The sequence below is a fragment of the Leptonotus elevatus genome, chromosome 4 (assembly GCF_054856555.1).
Source record: "Leptonotus elevatus isolate MCC_2025b chromosome 4, RoL_Lele_1.0, whole genome shotgun sequence".
NCBI lineage: Eukaryota > Metazoa > Chordata > Actinopteri > Syngnathiformes > Syngnathidae > Leptonotus > Leptonotus elevatus.
In genome coordinates this window covers 18677990-18705791 of record NC_141242.1, presented here as the reverse complement: position 1 = coordinate 18705791, position 27802 = coordinate 18677990, and the positions used below count along the sequence as shown (strand labels likewise).

Below are 27802 nucleotides of genomic sequence, written 5' to 3'. Positions count from 1 at the left end.
CTCAACTAAGAGTTATGTTTTATATTGAAAACTAGATTTGTCTTTTGCAATGACGGATGTCATTTAAGATGAGAATCAGGAAATTTATTGTGTGACATTCAAACAGATTTTGTTGCCCAAAGTGCTGTGTTCCAGGCTCCAGCAAATATCCTGTTCCTTCCACATATTGCATCCATGCACGCCTCAAAAATGAGGCAAAAGGCAGGGCAAGATTTGTTCCAAAATAGATGTCCTATATATATATATATATATATATATATATACTTTATACACATATATATATTGCAATCATATATATACATTCAAAATTACATACTAATTCATGTGATGTAAAGAAACAAAATGTACACAATTTTTAGAAAATTGTAACAAAGACAGTAAAGTATTTTGTTTGCTCTAAAGCAACTTTTTGCCGGTGTTTAGCCTCCCAAGAGGATTTTGTCCATATTGATGAACAAGTAGTCCACACTTCACAAGCTCAAAAGTTCAGAAAGAGACATCAGGAGAAACATGAAATGAGAGGAAATGGTGGTGGAAGGAAAGCAATGAAGGGTGAGAAATTGCAAATACCTGAACCAATGGGGAAACTAGAAACAAAACAAATGCAGGGAGAGTCGGCATAATAAAAAGCACAAACAAAATGTTGTGTTCTTTTATTACTAAATAGTGCAACAATAAACATTGCATTTCTTTCACTCTTTCATTGAGTCTGAGGGTTTTTAACTGCCTCCCCCTCACTTTTTCTGGTGTTACAAACGAGGGTCAAGTCCTCCTTCCTGGGAGAATTCAGGCTTTAGACTCAGATGTAAACATAACACAGACCCTGCTCAAAACAAGACAACAAAAAAAACAGGGGGAAACAAATAGAATAAAAACAAAAGTGTTGGTGTTCTGGGCAGCATGAAATTTTGGAACGGGATGGCAGTTCTGATGTCAGACACGCCTCCCCTCTGCTGTCAAACAGACAAATCCTCGAGGAATAAAAACCAGGCTGTGAGAAACAGCGCCCTCTCTGGACAACAGCATTATGTGCAGGAACAGCTGTAGCCTTGTGGACAGGTCGGCCTTAGAAGGCCTGCTGGGCTGGGTTGTAGTTGAATGTTGTTGGCACGTGAGGCCTCTCTTCCAGCTTGTCATACTCCAGATGGAATTCCTTCGATTCATAGAAAAAACGGACATCAAAAATGAGCATCGTTGCTATATTTGAGATGAAGTAGAATTCCACAGCAGAGTATTTACCTTGGCCACTTTTCTCCAGTTAAGACAATCAAAAAAGTAGTAGGTTCCCCTCTCGTAGGCGTTGGTCTTCAGTGTCGGCTCCATGCCAGGTGCCCTCGTGATCCAAAGTCGCTCCTCTTTGTGATACCGCCAGTCCCGGTTAAAGCTAGGCAGACAAGTTATAAGAACAGGCAGATTTAAAAAACCCAGTCGGCACATGACAAAGGTCGAGTAACTCGTCGTTAACTACTCACAGTTCTACTGCTGCCAGAAGCTGTAGCAAGTCGCCACCATTCATGTAGTACAAGTAGAACAACAAGTCTTCACCGTATCGAGACAGTTTGATAGCAGCCAGCTGGAGGCAAGACGGCAAGGGCACAAAAATGAGCACAGGAACAAAATGTACGAGTTGAACACATCTTGAAGACTGCGGCCATTTACAGTGGAACCTCTTTAGTCGAACAATTTGGAATTTGAACTACATTTCTGATCAAATATGCCTCTTAGCAGTCGCATAAATGTCATGTGCGTCCGCGCCGTGAACTACAAGTACAAGTAGTAGACATGCCTCTGTCCTTCCAGAACTCTTATCATTCATATACAAATGATGAATTTGAATTTTTAGTTTACCATATACTGTGATATAAAGTAGATACCGGTACGAGTACTCAGCTCCTGGGTCACCGATACCACGCGTTTCTGGAGGCTGCTCCTTACTATGCAATACGCACACATTTCAACTAGGCACAGTGAAGGCGGTAGCACTGCTCGCATTAAATTAAGAAAAGATTTTGGCCATTGAGCATATTAAAACTATCATTTGGTTATACATATGACAGTTGTCATAAAAATGTATATAATGTAAAATATCGGGATACGTATCACCTTGAAGGCCATGTATTGGCGACATGTGTATCGCGATACATACTGACGGCAGATTCGTGACCTCTGCATTGTGATACGCAAGGTTGTTGGCAACACTCAGGCCAAGTCGATACTGGTATTGGCTGCCATCACAAGTATGGTATCGGTACTTGCCCATCCCTAATATAAAGTCAGCAGTGTTTTTGTTTTGTTTTTGCCTTTCTGTGCAACGACTCACACAGAATAATCTTTGGGAGTTCATCGTGTCGCGTTTGCCACTGCCGTTGTTCTTAAATAGCGATTAACTTAACATAATCAAGAATAGTGAAATGTTCCTTAAAACACTGCCGATGGGTTTTACGATGGCAACAATTTGACCCAGGAAGAAATGTATTCATTTCCGAATTTATATCGATTTCGTTTTCTCTGGATAAAATGGTGTGAAAAGAAACAAATTGCATTCAACCTTAGAGGTTTCCACTGTACTTTATTTACCTTGTCCCTTATGTGAATATTGGTTAAGTATTCCGATGGAACGTGGAAGTCTGACAAAATAGCACATGTGAGGTGAATGAGTATTACAGGGGAAGTCACTTGTGTCACTTGGTTGACATCTTACCAATATCTTGTGGTCGACAGGGTGCTGAGGCCCAAGGTGACGCAAACTTTGGGTAAAGGTTTCTATCAAGAGAGGAAACAGTCAGTCAGTCGTATTTTGGGGATCCGCTCCATGTTACGAGTATCGTTGGCTGAAGCGGTAGCAATCGTACTCTGGTGAATTTAAATTAAGACCCAGTGTTGTGAGGTCGCTTCCGAGCGCCAGGTGGACCATCCCGGGATCAGTTTCTGCTGCCCGGATGAACGTCAAAAGGCCGATCATGCCAAATTGGTCCGTCACCATGCCTGAGGGAATGTTCGTCACCCGACCTGCAGCCAACAAGACGTTACCTTCAACGCCTCAGCGGTTCAGCCAGGCAACTTGCTTTCCAACCTCTGACGCGGTGAGCTTGTCTACCTTACACGTAAGCTCTCCGTAGAATTGCATGAGTACATAGAGAGTGCTCACCGTCAGGTAACACCTGGATCCCTTTCTTCTGGTTGTTGTTCTGCGCGGACGCCGTCTTGTCCCCGGGGAACTTGGGCCCATCTGTGTTGGATGTGCTCTTGCTTGTTGAGTTCAAGTTCTAAACAAATCACAAGCACAGAAAAAACAAAAAACGCTGTGAGGTCACAAAGGCTTGCTTGGTGTCCTGTGGTGTGGCGCACTTACAGCTTTATTGTCATCGCTGGTCAACGACGGCTCTTTGTAATTTGGACCGGGCAATGCAGGAAAGTCCTCATTATGGATTGAGAAATCCTGTGTCTGTTCCGTTGATGGTTTTGTCACCATGCCAACTTGTTTGTCACCAACACAACAATGGGACACTTTTAGACAAAAAGCCTATTGTCATAAAACCAGTATAATTTGATATTCCTGTTTTTCCAGACATGGTAATGATGCCACTTGCGGGTACGCTTAATGAGTGTTTGAAAGAAACATTTCCCGCAGCCTACCATAGGGAGCTCTTCCAGCCAGCGGGTTCAACACCGGTGTTGGGTTGCCGGTCCCTTCCCTCCGAGTCCTGTCCGCTAACGCAGGGAAATCTGACAGATCCAGTCCCGCGAGGTTTTCACTCCCATCTGCAGCAAGTGGAAGAAGAACATGTCATCAGTTATCACTTTCTTTCAAGTGCCAATTTAGAGCATTGTCTGTTCTGGGGAGGGAGGGGGAGTCTTCTGATGTCAGAAGAATTGGTTATAACTAGAGATGTTCAATACCACTTTTTTTCAGACTGACACCAAAATGAGTACTCAACTCTTGAGTAATCACCAATACCACTAGTATTTATATATATATCAAATTTTCCCCTATCAAAATAAACTACAGATCATTTATACAAAGACCTATATACCCAAATAGAGTATAGCATTTTTCCTTAAAATTTCATAACCTTAAGTGCAATTTTCTGTTGTTTCTTTTATTTCTAAAAAACAAAACAAAAAAATCATTATTGATCGTAAAACAGCCACAAAAGGGTATCGGTCGCTGTTGCAAGTACCAATACCATGAAATAAGGTCGGTACTACATCGGTATTTGCCCATCCCTCGATATAACACATTCTCTCATACTACAGTTGAATTGAAAATTAAAAAAAAAAGTAAGTCATAATTGAGGATTATGATGTGAAGGCATGCATCACCAAATTATTCCCGTTATTCTTCCAAAACACACGTACGTGCACCTCAATAAATATCAAAGTTGATTTATTTTAGTAGTTCAATTCAAGAAACTAAATTCATACATTACAGATGCATTAAGTACAGAATTCCTCTCTTAATTTTGAGATTACAAATATATTTGAGGTTTTTTTTCTTTTTTAAATAGTGAGTTTTGGTTTTGTTAGCTCTAAAACATAATCCCTTCTTCTTCTTCTTTTCCTTTGGGCTTTTCCCTTTAGGGGTCGCCACAGCAAATCAGTTGCCTCCATCTAACCCTGTCCTCTGCATCCTCTGCTCTCACACCAACTCCCGTCGTGTCCTCTTTAAACCTCCTCTTTGGTCTTCCTGTAGACCTCCTGCCTGGCATTTGGAAATTCAGCATCCTTCTGCCAATATACTGACTATCTCTCCTCTGGACATGTCCAAACCATCTCAGTCTGGCCTCTTTGACTTTCTCTCCTCTAACGTGCTGTCCCTCTGATGTACTCATTCCTGATTCTATCCATCCTGGTCACTCCCAAAGAGAACCTCAGCATCTTCATCTCTGTCACCTCCAGCTCTACCACTTGAACATACTTCTCTGCCACTCCAGACCTCCTCATACAAAACCACAGTTCCTCTCTGGGCACCCTGTCATAAGCTTTCTCCAGATCTACAGACACACAATGCAGCTCCTTCTGACCTCCTCTGTATTTTTTTATCAACATCCTCAAAGCAAATACTGCATCACCTCTGCCCTCAGTCTAGCTTCAACTACTCTTTCCCATAGCTTGATTGTGTGGCTCATCGGCTTTATTCCCCTGTAGTTGCCACAACTCTGCACGTCTCCCTTGTTCTTAAAATGGGCACCAGCACACTTCTCCTCCATTCCTCAGGCATCTTCTCACTATCTAAGATCCTGTTGAACAACCCAGTCAGAAATTCTACTGCTACCTCTCCTAGACACTTCCATACCTCCGCAGGTATATCATCAGGACCGAGTGCCTTTCCACTCTTCATCCTCTTCATTGCCCTTCTCATTTCATCCTTAGTAATCTTTTCTACTTCCTGGTCCACAACAGTCACGTCTTCTACGCTTCGTTCTCATTTTCCTCATTCATCAACTCTTCAAAGTACTCTTTCCATCTTCCCATCACACTACTGGCATCTGTCAACACACTTTGATCCCTATCCTTTATTACCATAACCTGTTGCATGTCCTTCCCATCTCTGTCTCTTTGCCTTGCCAACCTGTATAGATTAGTCTCTCCCTCCTTACTATCCAACCTAGCATACAAGTCATCGGAAGCCGCTTGTTTGGCCTTTGCCACTTCTACTTTCACCTTTCTTCTTTCTTCCTCTCTGGATCCAAGTCATCTATTAGATTTGCATGTTCGATTGGGCCAAAGTATTACGCCGGATGCCATTCCTGACACAACCCTCTGTATTTATCCGGGCTTGGGACCGGCACAAGAAGACACTGACTTGTACCCACTTGGGGCTACATTATATAAGATATAATAATCACTATGTTTAACATTTTTTAATCATTACACATTTAGTGTATCATGTAGTGATTAGTGAATCTACATAAGGTTGTCTTTTTGAACTGAACTCTTAAAATAAATTCAGTTTTCAGGGATACACCAATTTATTGAGGTGCGCCTTGTACTTCTAAATGACACTTTGGTTTAACATACTTACCTGTGCCATTGAAGATATTGCTTGATAATGAGTTGTTCATCCCAAAAGCCTGGTTGCGGTTCATTCCAAATCCAGACATGCTGTATATATGTGGGGGGGGGGGACACTAATTACACACTAAACATCCTTAAAAATGCTTCATATTACACCAGAAACGGTGGCAGAGAGGACTGTTAATTAGAAAGAGGGGTAAGATGTACAAGACCAAGCATCCATGAAATGGCAGCCTCATACCTGTTTACAGTGAAGGCCTGGCGTGCTGGTTGCTGTTTGGGCATACAGATAATGCTAGGAGAGCTGCGATTGGGGCTGCCGAGGCCTGAGCTGCTCATACTATTGGTCCTGCCGCTCATGCCGAGGCCTTGACCGACCTGAGAGTGGTTCAGCATATTCCTTGGTAAAGGCCCCCTGTTGAAAGAAGCGGAGAAACCTCTATTAGTCTGTTACTTCTTGAATCACATCAGGTCAATGTTTAAGTTGAGGTGACTTGAAGTGTCATGAGCCTGGCACCTGCTCGGTGATGGAGGCGTATGGAGGGACATGGTGGGGACACCTGTTGTGGGGGTGATGTGACTTTGTAGCTGGGTGCTTTGTGTTAAATTTCGGTTTAACTGAGGCGTATTGTTCCCCACGCCTCTTACCGAAAAGCCGAGTGCACCTGCAGAGGGAGAATAATAATGGTAAAAAGAAAATACAGCCAAGCAATGCAATTAAGAGTCTATACATCCAAAATGTCTACCAAATAACATTTTCAATTCCGGTCTGATGGTCAGGTTTGTGTTAAAATACACCTACGAGTCCTACATATTCATTTGAAATATCTTTAGTGTGTCACTGTTTCCGCACTCACTTTGTGGACCGTACAAACTTGCACCAAGTTGTGACAACTGCCCCGAGGATGAGGATGGCGAAGGTGACGACAGCATCTGGGGAGAAACGTTTACCGTGAGGATCTTCAATAGACGGGTGAAAGAAAAGGTTAGGACTAGAAAGCACTCACGTCTTTGTCCGACCGATGTGGGAACATCGACGGCTGGTTGTAGTACATGCTTTCATCAGTAAAGTCATTGTCCACTACCTCAACGAACTCAAATTTCTTTCTCGAACCAAACATGCCTTTTGTCACCTGCAGAGAGAGTAAAGATGATGTGCAGGTAAGTATATATGAAGGTATGTGTCGATGGACAAAAGAGTACAACCAAGAACAACAATCGCTTCAGGAGATCCTTTGACTCAGACGTTACAACACCATAGCCAGTGTTATTCAGCAATAGGATTTGACTGTGTACTCAATCAGGATTGTGTGGAAAAAAATATTTTATTTTCCTATCGAAGTGGGTATTTTGCCGTGACTAGCAACTTGTTACTTTTTGCCGTGAATCACAAGAGAACTACAAATACCAAAAAAATGATGCGTCAGTAAATGTGTACTGTCACCCAGACAGTGTAAAGTCAAAATCCCAAATCCAAATCAAATCCCGCTCTACATTTTGGTTTCGTTTTAACGACAACTTCTTGACAAAAGCTTATATGCTCTGAGGGTTACGGTTAGAGTCAGGCTGGTAATCTTGTTAACAGCCTGAAGGTTATGGTTTGGCTGATAATACAGATAAAAGCCTATGTTCTGAGAGTTATGATTATGGTTAGGCCGGTAATACCGATAACATCCTATGCTCTGATGGTTATGGTTAGTTAGGCTGGCAATGCCGATAGCAGTGTATCTTCGGTGGCAAAACAAAATTACAACTTTGTGAAAAGACACAGAAGAGTGTCAAGCAAGGCAGGAAGTAGCCCAGTGCATGACTGTCTGACGATTGACCAATCATAGCCGTTCACGGCAAAAAAAAAAAAAAAAGCGCTCGCAGGAGAGTTGCCGGTCACGGCAAAATATCCACTACCTTTACTTATACTAGGGATAAACTAGTGTAACTAGTGTACCTGTTTATACACACTGCTAATAATTGCTTATGGTGACACTTTTTTAATTTTTCTTCTATTTAAGTTTGAACCTGGTTTGTGATTAATAAGGGATGCACATGCCTTTATGTAGACTTGAGCCATGTGAGCTTTAAAGTTTGTCTAACAACACGTTTAAAGGCACTTTTACACCACTCCTTATATTTCACACAGTAATAGATGTTCAGTCAAACACTCCCATTAAGTGAACCTTTACAGTTCAGATGTTGAAGATACTTCTCACGCGATGCGCCGATTAAAATATCATTACGATATCACGAAACGATGCATGTTAAGGGGTTGCAGACGTTTCTGTTTAACTAAATGTCTAATAGTTTGCCATGATATTTATTTTGTAATATACTAAGTACTTGACTGCGATGCTAGCATGCTAGTTAGCTAAGGACCTGACTAACTAGCTTGTGTAGGCATGTATGCTATAAACAGGCTCCGTGCTTGTCTATAGCGTTAGCTTAGCTCGCTAACGCAGCTTCGCGAACCAAGCACTAAGCTAACAACAACATCTATCCGTGCGTCTCGTATTTAGAAAGCACAAGGACTCGGCTTCCTAGCGGTAGCCAGAGCAAGCTAGATTGCATGTACCTTGAGACAGACGTCCCGTCCTCAGTTCAATTTACGCTCCGTTTGCCAGAAACAGCTGCAGCAACAACAATTTGATAAAGCTAACAGCTAAATGAACCGTTCCCCCGTGAAAAGGCACAGGAAAACACTGAGGCTAATTTCTCTCATTCATTTCAACGAGCTGACCTGCGCGTCGTATTCGAAATGCCATATGCAATTAAAAAAAGCCTCACCGCATCAATTTCACTTGACTTCGTTAAATCCAAGATGGCTGTGTTCTCAACCGAAAAGAGGAATAGCCTTTACCCTTTGACCTTACAACCTGTAGAACACTTCCGTACACAAGCCTGGACGACTTGATGATGCTCGCCCCGAGCAAACGTGCCAAACATTTAATTTGAACAATGATAATCCTCTCAAACTAACGCCACACCCCTTCTATCATTAGATGCTTTTGCTTTGTAAACACTGTAGCTCGTATAGTGCCCTAGTGGTTAAACGTTTAGGTTCACCTCACAGGTTTGACATTTTGGGTTTGAATCTCAACTGCAGTTTCCTGTGGTTTGCGTGTTTCCCCTATGCAGTGTAGGCTTTTACCCGGTTACTTTAGTCTTACATTCCAAAAACGTGAATATTAAATTCACTGAAAAAATAAAGGGTCTCAAACTCAACTTTTGTCAAATTTGATACTAATATTAATTTGATTTTGCTGAGTCTACTTATCCAATTGTATTTTAAGAAACTAAAGTACATACTCTGCCTTTTGGAGTACTACATTTTAATATTTAACCTCACCTATTTCATCAACAAGGTACCTGAAATACACAAATGCATTGTGATCATATAAAATCATACAAAAAGGTACACTGTCACAAAGCAGGAATGGAACCTTCAGTGCCTGCATGGAAAACAAGGGAGTAAAGCACAACAAAAGCAGTGACTCCCATGACAAGTAGTTGTAGTTTTAAACGGTTCCAGAGGGAATTGTTAATGCTGCCTTAAAGTGCTCCATTGCATTGGCGGCCCCCCAGAGAAGATAGTTTCTTATCCTGACTAGCCATAAACTTACCAGTAGGTACACCATCCTACACAATTAAATGGCATCCAATACTGAAGTCACTAAATTGATAAATGTGGTTTTACAAATATATATATATATTTTTTAATCTACACACTAATAATTTGTAGTAATTTCTTTATCAAAGAGAGAGTGGCTCTATACACTTTGCAGATGGTACATAGTCTGGTAAGCCTACTAAGGTTATGCACGACAAACTTTGCCAAACTTGTCTCAACATAATGTAAATTTTCTGTCTTTGATTGTGGAACTAATGACATTACTGACACTCTATTGACTGAAAAGTAGAAAACAACTGCATTTTAAACAATGACGGCTATTTCACGTGTGCTAGTTTCCTGCCAGTCTATAAGAGGATGCGGAGGGAAGAGGACGTGCTAAAAAAAAATCTGCCAGTGAACAAACACCAGTGCCTCTTCTGATAAGGAACCCGATGTTCCATCCAGTTGGATCAAGTACAAAAAACATCAACATAGAGGTATGCAAGGCAATGAATGTTGGCGCGTCTGTTCTGGAATTGCTCAAAAGTTTTTTGAAACAATTTCAAATAGAATGTATGTAAATGTGTGTGAATTTCAAATCTTGAAGTGGGACCGACACTGAAGTTTTCATTGATCCAAAAGAAGGTAGCCTAAGTACAGATGTGGAAAGTTCTGTACCACCAAACACTCGCCACTACGCCTCAATATTTCAGGATTTTTACTGCTTAGCATTACCATGTTTAAAAACTAAAGTGATTTTCTAGTAAACTACTAATTTGGTTTTACAGTGTACATAACTATAGGTCAGTTATACGCTATTGATTTTACACTGTGCCTATTGTTACATGGTTTTATGTTGTTCATAATTATGTGCTCCTATCATAATTACATTTAGTGAAGAGTCAGTGAGTAAATATTTTAAAATCAGAGGAGACTATCCAAACAAACAATCAAGTCTGTCACTCCATCTTTTCTCCAGTTGATCAACTGTGTCCAGCCTTATCAAGACAGGATACCAGACTTTTGCGGAAAACACTTCCCATGCATATCCATGACATGCTGTGTCCCTCCCTAACTTTCCCTTTGTCCCACCTTTGTCATCTCAGGGAAGAAGAGGGGGGAGTCATTTGGCACAAATGGGGAGGAGAAAGCTGTTAGTGGTTGCCTTGAAAGTCAGGGTAAAGCTCAGAGGCACCGAGTTACGCACTAGGGAACATCCACTCAGGGACTCCAATGTCGTTTCAGCTCATTGTTATACTGGATAAACACGTCGCTAACTGTCGGGGATAAAGATAGTCATTGATCAGATTTGTTGGAAAGCAGGTAATTTTATTTTATTGGATATTATTTCTGTGATCAGTGCTCATTGCCAGTGTATATTACTCATCTGTGTATCCTTTAATCATAAAATGGTGGAATTAACATCCTAACCATTGCTTCATATAACTTCAAAATAATTTCTAATCTAACAGCTGCTGTTTTCTACACATTTTCATGCACTCTGGAGCTGCAATGAAGGCGCTTAAGTGGATTGAGATGAAAAATACTTACAGATGGCAGCTGCGTATCTAAAATTCCTGTGACGGACCAGCAGGGAGGCAAAATGGGAAATGCCATGCGAGGTGTCATCGCCTTCATTCCGTCAGAACGCTGTCAACGCTTCCTAGTGGGCGACCTGAAGGAGATGCCACTTGATCGGACTCTGGACCTGAGTAGCCGTCAGTTGCGCCAGTTACCTGTTGCTGCTTGTGCGTTTGATGAGCTGGTGAAGCTCTATCTCAGCGACAACAACCTCAGCAGTTTGCCGGATGAACTACACAACCTGAGGAAGCTTCAGCTCCTGGCTCTTGACTTTAACTGCTTTGAAGAGCTACCCGCAGCTGTCTGCAGACTTCCTCAGCTTAGCATCCTTTACTTAGGTAACAACAAACTCTTCCACCTCCCCAAGGAACTCCGGGAACTCAAGGAACTTAACACCTTGTGGCTGGAGATGAACTGCTTTTCAGTCTTCCCAAACGTGGTCTGTGAGCTTCCCAATCTCAAGACCCTGCACCTTGGCTATAACCAAATATGCTGCTTACCCTATGAACTTAACAGGCTGGAAGAGCTGAGAAGTATCTGGCTGGCTGGAAACGAGCTGACGGAGTTCCCGCCAGTGTTGATGGAAATGCACTTCCTCGCGGTCATTGATGTGGATCGAAACAAAATCCAACGCTTCCCCGCTCTCTCCCAGTTGCAGGGGCTGAAACTGGTCATCTATGACCACAATCCATGTGTTAATGCCCCGATGGTAGCCGAAGGAGTCAGAAGGGTCGGGCGTTGGGCGGACTGCTCCGACGACGAGCAGGAAGATGAGGGTTCAAAAGCCAAAATCGCAGAGATGGAGCCAGAGGAGATCAACATTTAAGGTCAAGCAGCAAAGTGACATTCAGCTGTGATGAGGCCTGGAGGGAAGGACGTCACTCAAGTGGACCACTTGAAGCGCAGAAGTGTGCAGTGCCTTCATACCATTGATATTTGAGCCATATATGGGAAAGCAACATGTACCATGTTGGCCATAAAGGACAAAGGATTCTTAAATCAAAATATGATTGTAGCTCATTACTAACCTCGCCAGGCAGATTGATAATTGTGATTCACTCGAAGGAGTTCTTCACATTATCAATCTGGTACTTCACTCGGCAAACCCGTTCGGGAAAGGCGGGACTTGCTGTACAATACTTCGAGCTGATTGGACGATGCGGCATCTTTGCACATTTTGTTTTGACCAATCAGGGCAACGGATGAAAATCTCGTCTTCCGTCTTGTTTAATGGAGTAGCACGAACATCTTTACCAGATAAAAATACACGAAACTCCTCTCGCTGTTCATATTCAACAAGGAAACGGTAAGTGAGTAATTCTGCGAGAACATAATTAATTGCAGCATCCATTCGTCTGTTAGGTTTGTTCGTTTCCCCCCGCCATCGGCGTTTATTGGTTTCGTCCTGCCTAAACAACGTGTCTGTTCGGAAAAAGATCGGCTGCAAAGGTAGTAGCGTGAGCGCTACAAGATGTATTCTCCGGAGTTTGTGAATTCACAAATACCCCGAGAATTCATCTTGCCGGCAAGGTTAGCTCATTACAGGCCAATAAACCATATTTAGTCATTTTGTAAGCCATAATGAACACCAAACGCCTCACTATCATCAGCGAATCAGCAAAGAAAAGCAATGTTAAAGACAAAGTTGTAATTTGATATCATGAAAGTATTACACATACTGTATGTACCTATATACATTGGTACTTTATTATTGATACAGTTTTTGAAGGAAAGTTTACTAAAATTAATTTCAGCCTTGAAATTATATTGTGGTATAATTAATCATATGAATATTATTCAGTTTTACATTTTATATAGACCACATGTTTCAAACTCAAGGCCCGGGGGCCCGTCACATAATTTTATGTGGCCCGCAAAGTCAAATCATGTATGTCACCTTCCATGATCCTTGCTAAAATCTTTACCAACATTTCAAATTGTCATGTGTAATAAATAATAACATTGAGATTTTGAGGGATTTTTGTTACCCTTTTGATAGTAAACATTGAGCAAACTTATTATTCTTGGCTTCTGATTTCAAAACTAGCAACCCATCTTTTTTTTTTTTGTATATGTAATATGAGACGATTTATTTGGTTATTTGATTTCACCATTATACCTCTGAGAGAAGCCGTTACTACAAATTGGCCCACCACAAAACCTACCGGTAGTTTGACACACCTGATATACACATATTTTTGCATATTGCACAGTAGTATATTTTGATTTATTATTTATTATTGTCTTTTTTAGTGTATTGTAGTATTTCCGCTGAGGGCCCTGAATAAGGATAAAGGAGTGTGAGTTTATTTATGTGTTTTTTTTGTTTCGTTTTTGGATCCTTGTACTGGAACGCATGTACAATATTTTTACCTGATAAGCAATGGTGGCAAATATAGAATAAATTGTACTGATAATAGTTTGGCAATTTGTCTGAAACGTCATCCCTTTTACCAGTTATCCAGCTGTCGGTCGGCACAGAGTGATAAATATATCAAAACCATGTGTACATTGTCAACTGTTATGCGTCGGTTTGGCACTGGAACAAATAGATATTAGATCCAGATCTATGTGTTGCAGAGAAGTGATATACGCCACTACAATGAGGCTATATGCAGGGAGGTTATCATTCAAATGATGGATGGGAGATTCAGTCAATTAGTGCCCTCCATATCCGGAACAATGCATAATTCATCGAATAAATCGGGGATGTAGCTTTGAATGAAGCCCGTTAATGGGCTTTATTGTCACCACATTACTGCCCCATAAAGGGTTTGCAATGACATCATCAAATGTTCTGTAAACAACAAACTTTGAGTTTACTTAGGAGGAAAAATAATAAAATAAAATGTTCCCAACGTGTTCAGTTCAGCCGTGTACTTTAAAAAAAAATAATAATTACACAACAATCTAACTGGTTTAGTTTCTCATTTCACAAATCTATTTTTTTTTTAAGTTCCTTAGGTACAGCATACTACTGTAATCTATCATAAAAAGCGTTATGCAATGCATCACCTCAACATTAAAGAGCCTGGTCTTGAGTGAATAAAATCAAAATAAAGCCTCTAATGGCAGTATTCCAGAAAGTTGCTTTCTGAGATCAAACTTTTTAGAAGTGTTAATGTAACACTGCTTAGAAATAGTGCATTCTTATTTGTATTCAACTTTCAGTGGCACATTCATACAAACGGAGACAGTCAAGTAATGTACTATTATTCGTGTTTAAATGTTTATTTAATGACAGTGCACAAGAAATGTCTTTTCATTCAGCTTAATAGACACACATATTCACCAGAACAGAATAGACAAAAGTCTGTCAAGATCTTTGGTACCATAACTTACTCAAACCTGAGCTTAAATACAGAGCGGGTGACCCTAATAATACCTTCAATACCAATCATGAACTGAGAAACACTCCAGTTCAAAACATGCTGAATACAGATATGTTATATCAAGAGACACCAAAAAGCATACTCAACTTAAAACATCCATCTAAAACATACTTTTTTTCCCTGTGAAACAATAAATACAGTTTTCAATCATTATGTAACATCTAAACATTGTACATCTGACAAGCACTCATGGGAAAGGCCAGTTTTGTAATGAACTGGATTCTTTAACACAATGTGCCACAGAGGTTAAATGAGTCGTTACACTCAGACAAAACTGCTTTGTGCAATATGAGAAGACTTATTCATGCAACAGATTCAGGAAGCCCCTCAGAAACTATTAAAAACAAAAACACTACACTAGTTTTCTATGTTAATTGCGTGTAAAGAGCTTTGTGGGAAAAGCAACATGTCTTACAGAGACGTTCCACATTTGTAATTTGACCTTTTTTTTAAAAGTGTATGTTAGCTTTAACAATAAAAAAAAGTTGTGTAACATTGTAATATATAGATGCTGTTGATATATGATTAGTAGAACAGAAATCAAGTTTGTTTAGTTAAAATATGCATAATATAATATGACTGATCTACATGTACATGACGTGACCTCTAATAGTGGGTGTTTGCTTGTGTTAAGATCTGCAACTATATCCAATGGAATTATATTTGAGAACTGTATACTGTATGCACTCTAAGTACTCTTGATTTCCAAGATTATTTTAAAGGCTTTTGGATGGACCAGATCTCTGTCGGAGTGTTGTCTCACTCTGGTCTACCTCCTCAAGCACTACAGAGTCAGGAGACACATCTTTTTCAGAATTGGGAACATTAGGTTCAGTGGCATTTACAAAGGACGCTTTTGATGACTGCGCCACCACCGTGTCATCGGCTTGGTCATCAGATGCATCATTCAAAGATCCAATTACTCTTGGGGAAACCAGCTCCTTCTGCGAATTTTCTTGCTCCATGCGCTTCTTCACCTCCTCTCGTCTCTGCTGCATGCGTGTGCTGTCCCCCATCATGACTTTGATGCGTACCTGATCCGGGGGCCAGAGTCCACCCCACACGAATTGCAGGTAGCTGAAGAGCACAATCACGGCGAGGAAGGCAAAGTTGGTGGCCACGCCAATCACAGCAGATGTCAGGGGGAAGTTGTACAGGACATAACGAACACCGGTGAAATATGCATGGATGCGGAGCTGGGATGAGTAGATTTGCACACGTTTGGATTGGATTTCAATGACGGTGCTGACGGTTGGTTGATAACTGTTGGCCTTGTAGGCAGAGAAGAGTTCGACTTCTATGAGCTGCTTCTGTTCAGCCATCCCAGTCAAGAGAAGAGGGGAAAAGAAGAAAGTGCTGAGGGTCTGCAAAAGGGTGGAGCGGTAATGCAGCATTGTTGAACGTTGAACTGATGAAACCATCTTCCCGCCTTTTGTGTAGCACAACATCTTGACCATAAACATGCCCAGTTGTTCATTGGCAGGAGACTCTGGCAGCTCCAACTCCAAAGATATTCGATAAGGTTGGCCATATGCCATCACCTGGTCTCTGTCGTTCTTCAAGAGGGAGATGTTGGCCGTCGGGAATGAGCAAAGTTCTGACTCAGATGCATCACAATCAGAGCTGTAATAGAAGTGCACGGGGGCGGAGAAGCTCACAGTGGGCATATAGGAATAATAGAAACTACCGTAGAGGAAAATGGACACCCAGAGCAGCAGACCCAGGACACAGAAAAGTACAGCAGCTTGGAATAAAGTCCTGCGAGCCTTCAGAAGAGTCACGGCTGCAACATCGTGCAGCCAGTGCAGAACCGGTCCCATCGCACCCCCCATCGTACTTGATCCAGTCCCCGTAGCGCTTACCCTGGTTCTGAATCGGGCAGCGCTTCCTCTGTGTGCCTCTGCTGGCCGCTCCCCCGATGGCGGCTCTTTATATTCATACATTAATGGGCGGCTCCTCTGCGACACCGTGAAAAATTTGCTAATTTTCACGTCAACATGTCAAGACAGTTCTTGTGATCTTAAGGACACATACTTCCAAAGTGCGCCGCAAGATCTGTGATCCCCAAAAAGCAAGCGATAATGGGATTCCAATCATTAAGCCGCAACATTCCGCAGCCGAGCTCGGTAAGCTTGTTATCAGCAGCTAGCGTGTAGCGTTGACGCTGTTATGTGGAACATCAACAAGTGACCCAAGACCCGGAAGTGTTCGGAATACCACTTCCGTTCTTTGTGCTAGCTGCAACGTTTACTAGACTACTAAGAAAACCGGAGGCTCGCTGCCTCACAGGCCAAATAAACCGAGATGAAGAAAAAGACTCGCTCAACGGGTGGAGCGGTTGGTCGCAGAACAATTCTACAACTCTCTCCTTCCGGGATCCGTGGCGGGAATGCCGGGGAGAGGGAAGAAGGGCTGTCGGGATCCGATGGTATTTTCCAACGCTATATGTTGGCAGTTTGCTAAGGCGGGCTAGCTAAATGCTACATGTTCCGAGTCTCAGCTGTAACGTATATGTTGTGTTATATAATCAATGTTTGGTTTTAAATTACAAGCACAACTGCAATAGCCGTTATATGGCGAGAAAATATAAAGATTGAACATTGAATTTAGCAAACAATTCTCTTTTGTATCGTAACGAAGCAATTTGCGTCGTGTGGAAGCGAGCTAGGAAAGCTAGTTGTTGGCTGTAATGGACCACGAGCTCATTTGCTGTTTTCTGACTTTGATTTTTTTCTGACATTTTTTTTGTAGCAGAAGAGCAGGAAGGAGAAGGACAGCGATTTGTGATAGAGAGACTTACCATGAAGCCTCCCGCAGTGAAAGCCACCGGTATGTGCTGTAGACAAGGTTACACCAACCTTTTTGTACTGGTCGATATAAAGGGCTACCTGTTTTGACACACTTCTAAATTAACACATTTGCTCAAATTACCATTAATTATGTTATTAACTCATTCACTCCCAGCCATTTTCACTCAAGCAACCCCCTTCGCTCCCGGCTGTTTTACTAGATTTGGACTGATTTTGCAAGGCCCACAGAATATTGTGTTCTATTTCAATACAAAACATGGAACCCACCAAAAGAATTTCTACCTGTTTCCGCTTTGCAGCAATTAGCATTAGAATATAGCTTAGTTTCACCATTATTCACAAATCTGTTTAAAACAGTGGGGCAACTGTTTTTTTCAACATGACCCTGGTTGATCTCTTATACTCTGCTACCACCTGTTGGCCGTTTTTTGTAATAACTACCATTGCTTCAACAATTCAGTTCATTTCATTAAAGCCTTCTGTATGCTCTTGCATAAAATAAACCATCTACAATGTTTCCTCATTTTCCGCCGTGGTTAGAAAAAAAAACTGCAATAAATAAAACCCGCGAAATAGTTAGCTTTATGTTTTACGTTTATTATAAATGTTTTAAGGCTCGAAAACTCACCATCACACAGTTTATACACTTTTCTCATCGATGCATTTACATTTTCTCACATTTCTCTTTTGTTTAAACACTCTCAAATAGGTACATTGCTGTAAAAAAATTCATGTAAAATTGCACCAAAAATATTCACGATACAGCGAGGCCGTGAAAAGTGAACCGTGTTATAGCGAGGGAACACTAAATACGTCTTTAGGAGCATGGTAATCTTTAAAATAGAACGTATTTATACGTTTTTAGGAGGAAATTAGTTAATAGGGGTATAACATCACAATTTCCCGCCCGATCGCAGATCTTAAAAAAAATAAATCTGACCTGCCGACCATTTTCTCTCTCAAAATAGCAGTCACATCACTGATGACCTATGTTAGAGCAGGCCTGCAGGCTACTCCAGTAGTCTTTGGCGGTGATGGTGATAGGAACCTGACCCCAGAACATGTTGTCTGTGTCCACCTGCAGAGGGGCTGTCCTTGCTTGGAGCCTACGAAGATAGTGATGAAGAAGATCCTGCAGAGGCTCGATCCACTGCAACTCGGCACAATCACTCTGCTGATATTGACAGTACATTAGCAAATTTCATGGCTGTAAGTATAATTTTGTTTGTAGTCGAGGGGGACTATTGAAATAAAATCTCAGATTTTTCACAAAGTTATGATTTCCAATTTAAATATTTTCCCCCTTTTGGCATAGAAGAAGGTCAGCGATGATGACATTATTCAAGACAAAGTGTTCTTTCTTTTTTTTTTTTCTTTTTTTTTTCCTTCTGGAATTTAAGAAATTGTGACTTAGGAGTGCTTTTGTATAGATGGGCGGCTTTTCAAACACAATCTAGTCCAGGATGCAGGTTGTCCTCCGTTTTTGTGCATATTTGAGATTTTTTTTAAATAAAATTGAAATCCATTCCATGGCCAAACTTTTTCCAGTGTAAAACATCTAATTGAACATACAATCTTAACTATCACATAAGTGGTAAAATAAGGTTGGTGTCCACTATACAGTACTGTGTTAATACTGGTGTTTTAGATAGTGTTGTTCCGATACTGGTATCGGCAGAGGCCCCGATATTGCATTAAAACAGTGGTATCGGTGAGTACTAACAAGTAACATGCCGATACCATTAATTCTGACGCTAATATAGGACTTTGGATGCAGCATCTTGTGTCTTGCTCATGCATGACGTTCACTGATGTGTGACATGTTCACTGTATGCCGAGCTAAGATATCCTATTGGCGTTTGAATGCTCTGAATCAATGGCAGGACAGCTTTTCCATGTTGAGGGGAAAAAAACGTAGGTATTAGTATGGTATCTGCATCGGCCGATACTGGAAAGCTGGGTATAGGTATCGGAGCAACACTAGTTTTAGGCAATGAGTGCTTAATACTCAAAACGTGCATTTGCCATTGTTATAAATCAGTTTCTCAATCTTGCATGCGCACCCACAAGTTATTTGATTTCACCTCTCCATTAAATGTCTTGATTTAGTTTGAAGTGACTAAAAGAAGAAACAAAACCAAAGCGACACTGATTCATTGTTTGAATGAATAAGAACATTTGTAGTAGTATGGTTGTTAAAAAGAATACTTAATAATATTGTTCAACAGGAAATTGATGCCATCACCACGCAGCCAAGTTCAGATGATGCAGCAGATCAACCTTCCATCCCGACTGGTAGCACACCCAAACCAAATACTAGTGCCCAGCAGCCAGGTGCCAGTAAGGAACAAAGTGCACAGTTGGAGTTCAATACACAATACTCATTAGCTGGAGGTAATTATGCGTGTGCTGGAAGATTAACATATTTGATTAAATGGAGATAACATGTTGAAATGTTAAATTCTGAATGACTACAATTTTGTGTGTGCGGTATAGTCAATACAAGGTACGAATTTGCCCAAAGGTAGATATTTGTAGCCTGAGAACCAGACTCATCGCTGTAATCAGTGAATGAGTCTGGTCACAGTCGCTGCCATCCATTGCATTTCTGAGGCGGGGCAAACCTGAGCAAACAGACAGTGGAATGAACCAATCGGCGATGAGCGGATGTGATGTCAGTTACGCGAATCGTGGAAGTGCATGTCTTGTTTTGAAATAAATGCGTCCAGTGCCGTCAGCTGCTCTGATCTGTGTGTTTCTGATAATTTAAGACGGAGTTTAAAGGTGCCAAATGGAAGTTGTCACTTTTTAGCTTGTGACTACCACCTCTGGCCTAAAGCGTAACTGCAACCTCTGTGTCAAGATCGTGCATGGTGTGCGTGCGATTACGTGCGCTTGAATAAACTCTATTTTTCTCCATTTTTTGGGAGTCTGAGCTTCAGTTTGGACTGTGCTTAAAGCTGGCCTTTTTTTCCTTTCTCAATTTTCCATTCCAATTTTGTCATACGCTAGCTAACAACAATACACATCCGCAGGGACGAGCATGGTGTAACCCACCACCACTCCAACCCTCCACCGATTTGTATGCATACTGGGGACCATACAGTACCGCCCCCCCCCCCCAAAAAAAAGCATGTCAAGGATTGTCGACAATGAGTACTCATTATCATTGTTTGTGTGTTTTGTTTCCATGTGGTTGCATTTTTAAGGTTTTAGCTTTTAATCTTGTGCTGCTCTGATTCTGAAAATATTGTGTGACACAATTCACATGATGCCCATTCTTCATGTCACCTTAAATGCATATTCTTCCAGTGGGTGTGGAAATGGGCGACTGGCAGGAGGTCTGGGATGATAACTCTGGCTGCCATTATTACTGGAACACTCAGAATAATGAGGTGTCCTGGCAGCTGCCTCACTATCTAGCTGATCAAGTTCAAAGACTGTCTCACCATGCCAACAGGTGAGTGACTCCACCTAAAATATATGTCCACGGTACTCTTATATTGCTTTGTCTTCAATCGTGACTACATTCAGATATTGAAGTGACATGCCTTAAACTTTGTAGTTGTAGTACCAATGGCAATGATCCATCAAGTGCAGGCCATTACACTGGTGAAACCACACCTGCTGCAGCTCCAACATCAGCGAAAGAGTCTCAAGTCAAGGTAAGTTTAAATCTACAATTCCATTGAGTAAATTGTTAATGTTATGACATAATTGTGTTTTATCTTATAGGAGGTGATGGAAAATGTGGTGGGCCTCACAAGCAAAGAAGAGGAACGCTGTGGAGTGGCTGCATCTCTGCTTGGTCCCTTGATCCCTACAGAAGTGAAAGATGCTGAAGAGAAATGGCGAAAAAGACTCCTAAAAGGTTTGGATGAAAATGAGACCAGTGTGGACTCTGATGGAGAGGTTGTTCGCACTGTGGGATCCCCCTCCTCACCTTCGCGTGACTCAGACGCTATCCAAACTGTGGAGAAAGATGCTGATGCAAAGAAACTGGTAGAAGGGAACTCGGACACTGAAGGGGGACCTGAAGAAGACACAATAGAGCTGGAACTGGCACTGGAGAGGAAGAAGGTTAGTGGTGTTTTTTGTTTGACGTGTGCTTAAAATTGACGCGCTATTGTCACAATTTAATCGGGACTGATTTATTCCCCGTGACCTCTGATTATTATTATTATTATTATTATTATTATTAGGCTGAGCTCCAGGCTTTAGAGGATGGCGATGGAAGTGTGGGAGGCTCCAGTCCTTGTTCTGAGACGAGCCAAGATGCTTCAGGTACTCGCGGCACCCTCAGGAAAAAGCTATGGAAAACTCTGTACCCCAGTGCTCCCAGTCCTGATTCCAACAGTCGGAACTCAGAGCCTCAGGAGAACATGCAGACAGGTGAGTTGTTCATATCCTCCAGGAGGCAATAAGTGTGTGAAATGCCATTATCTAAGTGTCATTTCCAATAGCATATACAAAAGTTCCGGAGAGTGTTTTGGCAGAAGAAGACCAGGAAACGGATAACTCTGAGCAGAAACTAGAAGCGCCACCAAAAGAAGAAATAGAAACACCTGAGCTCAGGGTAAGATGGTGCTATAATAGTACTCTACTTTAACAAGTTCAATGTGCTTCGCCAGGATTGTTAATGTTGAATGACAGTTTCAGATTGGAGAACTGGCTAACACCTTAACAAGCAAGATGGAGTTCCTGGGCATACACAAGAAGGCCGTCTCGAATTTTCAGTTGCTTCTGCTGCAAACTGAGGTAACAAAATCATGATTCTGTAGCCGGGCACAATTGTGCTAACATTCACTAGGAGCTTTGTCATTGCATCAAATATTCATGGCATAATTTTCTTTAATGTCCTTTTGCACATATCCATTTGGATGTGCTTAATATTTCAAACTCTCATTATAATCAATCACAACTTGTCATTCCTGAACTAATTGCTTGGCATTGTGTTACTAAATTTGCTCATCTGCTTCCTATTAATACCCATCTTATCCTTCTTTTTCTCAGACACGGATAGCTGACTGGAGGGAGGGCGCTCTGAACGGGGTCTATCTTCGCCGCAGGCTGCAGGAAGCCGCCGAACACATAAAACATTATGAACTTAACGCCACCCCTAAAGGCTGGTCCTGCCACTGGGACAGGTACGCACTGCTTACCTTTCACATCTCTACACCCCTTCGCCCCCCCAAAAAAAGGTGCAGTGTGACTACGCGCACCTCAATCCTGTGGTTGCAGACTTTGTATCATGGCATCATGACAAGCTTAACCAGTACGTGCGGATCGGTGCACGAGCCAAAAACCAGACTCTGCAGGTTTCTGGGACACAATGCTAGCATTATGCCTTTCTTGTACAAATAAGGGAGCATCCACTCAGGGCCAGCCTGATGCTGCTATAATTATTCCTGCCACAGAAAGGAAGCCATGTCTTGATGAGAGACTCCAAAGCTCTCCGTTGTGAGGGCCTTTGTAAGACTGCATTTCAGTCAGTGGAGAATTTGGGTGGGGAGATAGTAGGGATGGTTGCCGGGGAGAGCTTTGCACTTTTCAGGACTACAGCCCTCAGAATGCAATGCAGACAGAGCGATGCCCTGGAAGCCACGAGTGTCGTGCATCCAATTAAAGGTGAAGATGGAGCAATGACGGGAATCCAGCAGGTCAGACCAACTCTATTTTATGCCTTCCTGTTTATTATTTTTCGTGACCGAGACAAATCATTGTGTGCTTGATATGTATATTAGTGATTTCTTGTTGTTGATGTTGGTGCCTCCTTCCTGGCATCTTCCTGTGTCCTGAGGGGAATGGTTGTCCTAAATGCAATGTTTATGACAACCATGATGTGGGCTGCTTGATACGATATCTCGGACCCTGAAATGATTTGTTTTGCTCTGTTTTAAAGAGCAACGTGGGTTACCTATCAACATTTTTAGTCTTTCTTCAATTGGACTCCTTTTTAGGATGGTGAAAGCAACCATCCATACCAAGCCCACCACGTCCTCTTCCCTTGCCCTCTATCCCAGGTCATCGTACCGGTCAGCTAGTTGCAAGGCCACTCGTTGAGTCTCTTGCCTTCTATCTCTGTTGTCCTACTCTTTAGAGAGCACAAGCGGTATTTTTATGTCAACGACCTGACGAACAAATCGCAGTGGGAGTTCCCGACAGAAGAGGCAAAGGGGGGTGACGTGAAAGAAAACCAGGCTAGCCCGACCTCCAGTCAAGGTGATGGCAAAACATCATCTAACGGTGCAGCTTCAGGTCAGAGAATGTGTCTGCTTTTTTTGACGGTTCAAATATAGTCTGTTTCTTTAGTTGTTTCCTCTTTGAATGCTGTGGTACTTATTATTCTTTTTTAAATACAGGACAATCCATTTGCGCCCCTGCTGCCCCACCAACAGCGCCTCAGTCCAGCGCTTCATCATTGTGGTCCCCATCTCAACCCCCACTTCCTGACAGCCCACCCCCACCTCCTGACCTTCCACCACTTCCACCTCTCCCACCTGGCTCACCCCCTCCACCTCCTCCGCCCCCAGACAGTGATAGTGAGATCATGGAGGTCGAGATGGAGATGGATGATGACAATGACATGGAGCCGCCAGCCCCTGGAACTGAAGACGGTGGCAGCGGGTGGCCCCCTTCAGGCATTGCTGGTGTTAAGGTTTGCCTTTGTTTATGGTGATGGTTGTACTGTTAATCTTGCAATTCAGAAGATTTACACTATTTTCCCTATTTTGGTGCAGGTGCCGGACTCCTCAGGTCCACTGGGTAAGGGTCAGAAACGCAAAGCTGGTCAGCTGAATAAAGCCGTTATTGGAAGTAGTCCCATCCTGTACACACAACATGTTGCTACTGCAGGTAAACTTCCAGTATTTAATAGTCAAGTCAAAAATCGCATCCACAACCCAACATTGTTTTTCCCTTTTGTAGCACCTATCATCACAGCACCAGTGTATTGGGGTGTGCCAGCTGTCACTGCTCCTCTTGTCCCTTGTGAACCTCCTCTTCCACCTGCTCCGACTCTTCCCCCGCAACCCCCACTGCCACCTCCACAGCCACCCTGTGAATCCACAGCACCTAAAGTGCCACCCGTGGAAAAGATCAAGAAAACCAAGAAGGATAAGGTTTGTAATAAGTTCAGATGTTGTCAGTTGTGTGTGTTTACTACATAAAAAGAATTGTCTGCACATCGCCCATCTTGAGAATTTAGTAGGATCGAGACCAGGGTTGGGCAAACTCGGTCCTCGAGGACAGGAGGGTCCTGCCGGTTTCGGGGGTTTCCCTCTTCCAATACAGGTTGATATTCCAATCAACAAGATCGTTATCAGGCTTATGCAGAGCTTGCTGATGAGCTGATCATATATCAGATGTGTTGCAGAAGGGAAACATTCAAAATCTGCAGGACTCCGGCCCTCGAGGACCAAGTTTGCCCGCCACTGATCTAGACATTTGTACAAGCAAGCTGTAGTAGGCTACACCTGAAAACACAATTTTGCCACATTAATATATTTTCTATTTTCACACTCATGCTACGAGTTCAGCCTTATTATTTGAATCTTATTTTTAACCACATTTTTCATTGTCTGGCCAATATGTGAGTGGTTTTAGAGAATGATCATTGAATTTCTGCCATTTTCAGATTTCCAATAGGTAATTTTTTGTTTGTAATGTTTTGATGTCCATCCATCCATCCATTTTCTGTACCGCTTGTCCTCACAAGGGTCGCGGGGGTTGCTGGAGCCTATCCCAGCTGGCTTCGGGCAGTAGGCGGGGTACACCCTGTACTGGTTGCCAGCCAATCGCAGGGCACACAGAGACAAACAACCATACTCACAATCACACCTATGGACAATTTGGAGTGTCCAATTCACCTGCCATTCATGTTTTTGGAATGTGGGAGGAAACCGGAGTACCCGGAGAAAACCCACGCAAGCACGGGGAGAACATGCAAACTCCACCCAGGAAGGCCGAAGCCCGGACTTGATCTCACAACCTTTGCACTGGGAGGCGGACGTGCTAACCAGTCAGCCACCGTGCCGCCATGTTTTGATGTATTTAGTAAAATTGGCTTATTTTCGGGTATAATTATAGATAATTTTTATGGTAAAATATATATATTTTTTGCCTCCGGGAGAGACGCCCAAGAATTAGTTACAAAAGCATTAGGGATGCACGATAATGCTATTTTCAACCGATACCAATAAACCAATAATTTAGAAAGTGTCGATAACCGATAAGTAAGCCGATAATTGTTAGAAAAATTAACTTGAATACAAATATACTTCCAAGTCCTACTATAAGTGTAACATGTACAAATACATTGAAACATTGTGAGAAGCACCATGAAGCTGAATTTTATTAATATTTCTGCTTCAAAGACAACCAGTAACTCATTTTGAGTTTTCCAAAACAAAACAATCATGTTTTAAAAATGCAACAAAAAACTGCGAGGGTAACATTTTGGGCAGACCACAGTAAAGAAAGCCCACGCTGGCGACTGCCATGTTGCCATGATGCATCTTTTGTGAATACGAGGCATTATGACGTCACTACATTATGCGACACTACCATAGGAGAGGGGAGGGGTTGAAAAGTTGGGCACAACTTTAGCCACAACTATAACAGATGGACCAACATGGCATGTCTATTATTATCGGCGGATTTCTTTATTATCTGGTTTATCTGTATGACATCAAATTGGTTGATAATTGCCGAAAACTATCGGCTGATTTCTTTATTATCTGGTTTATCTGTTTGACATCAAATTGGCCGATAAATGCCGATAATTATCGGCCACAGATATTATCGTGCTTCCCTATATCATATCGCATCGCATCATATAACTCGGAGACAGTCCAAGTCACTGGGATTTGTTTGTACTCGCAGTCTGACAGAAGCTCGGCTGCTGTCACTTGGTTTCCAAACTATCAGACAGTTGCACTTGAGTCATTAGTTACCTAATGAAAGCTATGTGACACTTGAAGTAGTCCTCAACGTCAGGCATAAGCAGGTAGTGCCATTCACCTATAGCTTCACAACTACCGCTTAAAACTTGACATTTATGTAATCAAATATTCATTGCAGGCTGGATTCTACACTACAATTCAGCTTTCACATGACATTTCCTGTTGTTCTTATGTATTTGTAGAAGGGTAAGACCAAAATGCCCTCTCTTGTGAAGAAGTGGCAAAGTATCCAGAAAGAGCTGGAGGAGGAGGAGAAGAGCAGCTCCAGTGACGAGGACAGAGATCAGCTCAACAAGAAGGGTATAGAAGACTGGAAGCAGCAGCAGCTCTCGACGTATGTTACAATGCGTTTTGCACTCTTTATGTTATTGTTTACATATGTTTCTTCTTTACTATTTACTGAATGCTACTAGTATCATTTTGCTCCTATGTAATCCTAATTTGAACCCCTTTGTATTTATTTTATTTAATTTTTTTCAAACTTCCAGAGGAAAGGCCTCAAAGAATGCCAACTTTGAGGCACTTCCTGATAATTGGAGAGATCGACTGAAGAAAAGGAAGATGAACAACACGTAACATCGAACTTGAACCCAAGCATCCTTTTGTTCAATTGTTCGTGAATATTTTTTGTATTAAAAAATGAACACCAATATCAACCGAAGGGTTTGAATGGCCTTTCCTCATTTTTCTACGTACAAGTGTAAATGTGACACATCTTCAGTTTATAATAAACTTGTATGGAAGGTATTCAAATGGCCGCAACATTGTATGTGAGATTCATCTGTTTTAATTACCATTTTTACACCATTGTACATATTATGTATATTAGGATGAGCTGTGTTGGTCTCTGAATGTGTACATTTTTGTAAAACTATTAAACTGTTTTTCCAATTCGTGTGTGTGTGTGTTTTAAGTTTTTAGCTGTTTCTGCAACATAGGATAACGCCATACAACATTAGACACATTTTCCCACTCGAAGACCAAAAACATGTATTGCAAGTTCTCTGTATTGAATCTGTTTTTTAAACTAATGGTAAATCCTGGTAATGCAATTTACTACTTCCACTAAATTGTGACTTTTGTGGTGTTTTCTCACCCCTCAGACACTTGAAAAATTATCTCTGTTCATAAGAGGTGCAACAATTAATTGATTAGCTGTTTACGGACCTTGTTTAACTTAAAATTGTCTAAGTCCTCAAGAGCTTTTAACTGAATACTCTTGAGACTTCTGGAGCTCTGTGAAAGCAGACTGATTTTGCATATTCAAAATTACTTTTGTAACTGGTTCATAAAAACATAATCAGTTATAAAATAATTATACCAATCTAATAGTGTTGATGGGTCACCAACAATGGTGCCAGTGTGGTAGCCCTAATGACCACATGAATATCGCTGGGGCCTTATCTAAATATAGTTAATTACTTATGGGACATT

The 27802-nt window shown here is 41.7% G+C and overlaps 3 protein-coding genes across 8 annotated transcripts; 1 reads left to right on the top strand and 2 right to left on the bottom strand.

The window, feature by feature from the left end:
* Window positions 1–618: 618 nt before the first annotated feature.
* cnot2 (CCR4-NOT transcription complex, subunit 2) lies at window positions 619–12251 on the bottom strand. Of its 4 annotated transcripts, none has more exons than XM_086074369.1 (15): window positions 11174–12251; window positions 7026–7151; window positions 6876–6951; window positions 6536–6683; window positions 6260–6433; window positions 6026–6105; window positions 3637–3762; window positions 3353–3507; window positions 3149–3266; window positions 2853–3009; window positions 2702–2763; window positions 2578–2627; window positions 1473–1573; window positions 1240–1384; window positions 619–1153 (listed from the first exon to the last, which is right to left on the bottom strand). In XM_086074369.1, the coding sequence occupies exons 1-15, from the start codon at window positions 11258–11260 to the stop codon at window positions 1067–1069; spliced, it is 1692 nt and encodes a 563-aa protein (XP_085930495.1). In that variant the 5' UTR covers window positions 11261–12251; the 3' UTR covers window positions 619–1066. The 4 variants fall into 4 exon arrangements, with proteins under 4 accessions (XP_085930495.1, XP_085930496.1, XP_085930497.1 ...); XM_086074370.1 differs by having other exon boundaries at window positions 3353–3477; window positions 11174–12245; XM_086074371.1 differs by lacking the exon at window positions 11174–12251 and adding an exon at window positions 8797–8991.
* Window positions 12252–12413: 162 nt separating this feature from the next.
* Window positions 12414–27259, top strand: fnbp4 (formin binding protein 4). Of its 3 annotated transcripts, none has more exons than XM_086074368.1 (17): window positions 12414–12509; window positions 17347–17424; window positions 18490–18614; window positions 19634–19799; window positions 20718–20865; window positions 20971–21070; window positions 21141–21485; window positions 21608–21797; window positions 21869–21981; window positions 22059–22163; window positions 22419–22552; window positions 23506–23663; window positions 23768–24063; window positions 24146–24260; window positions 24333–24526; window positions 26551–26702; window positions 26857–27259. In XM_086074368.1, the coding sequence occupies exons 2-17, from the start codon at window positions 17397–17399 to the stop codon at window positions 26942–26944; spliced, it is 2457 nt and encodes an 818-aa protein (XP_085930494.1). In that variant the 5' UTR covers window positions 12414–12509; window positions 17347–17396; the 3' UTR covers window positions 26945–27259. The 3 variants fall into 3 exon arrangements, with proteins under 3 accessions (XP_085930494.1, XP_085930493.1, XP_085930492.1); XM_086074367.1 differs by lacking the exon at window positions 12414–12509 and adding an exon at window positions 16812–17023 and having other exon boundaries at window positions 17350–17424; XM_086074366.1 differs by lacking the exon at window positions 12414–12509 and adding an exon at window positions 16812–17023.
* On the bottom strand, window positions 14411–16803 carry LOC147175913 (seipin-like). Its single transcript, XM_086074374.1, has one exon. The coding sequence runs from the start codon at window positions 16536–16538 to the stop codon at window positions 15312–15314; it is 1227 nt and encodes a 408-aa protein (XP_085930500.1). The 5' UTR covers window positions 16539–16803; the 3' UTR covers window positions 14411–15311.
* Window positions 27260–27802: the final 543 nt, after the last annotated feature.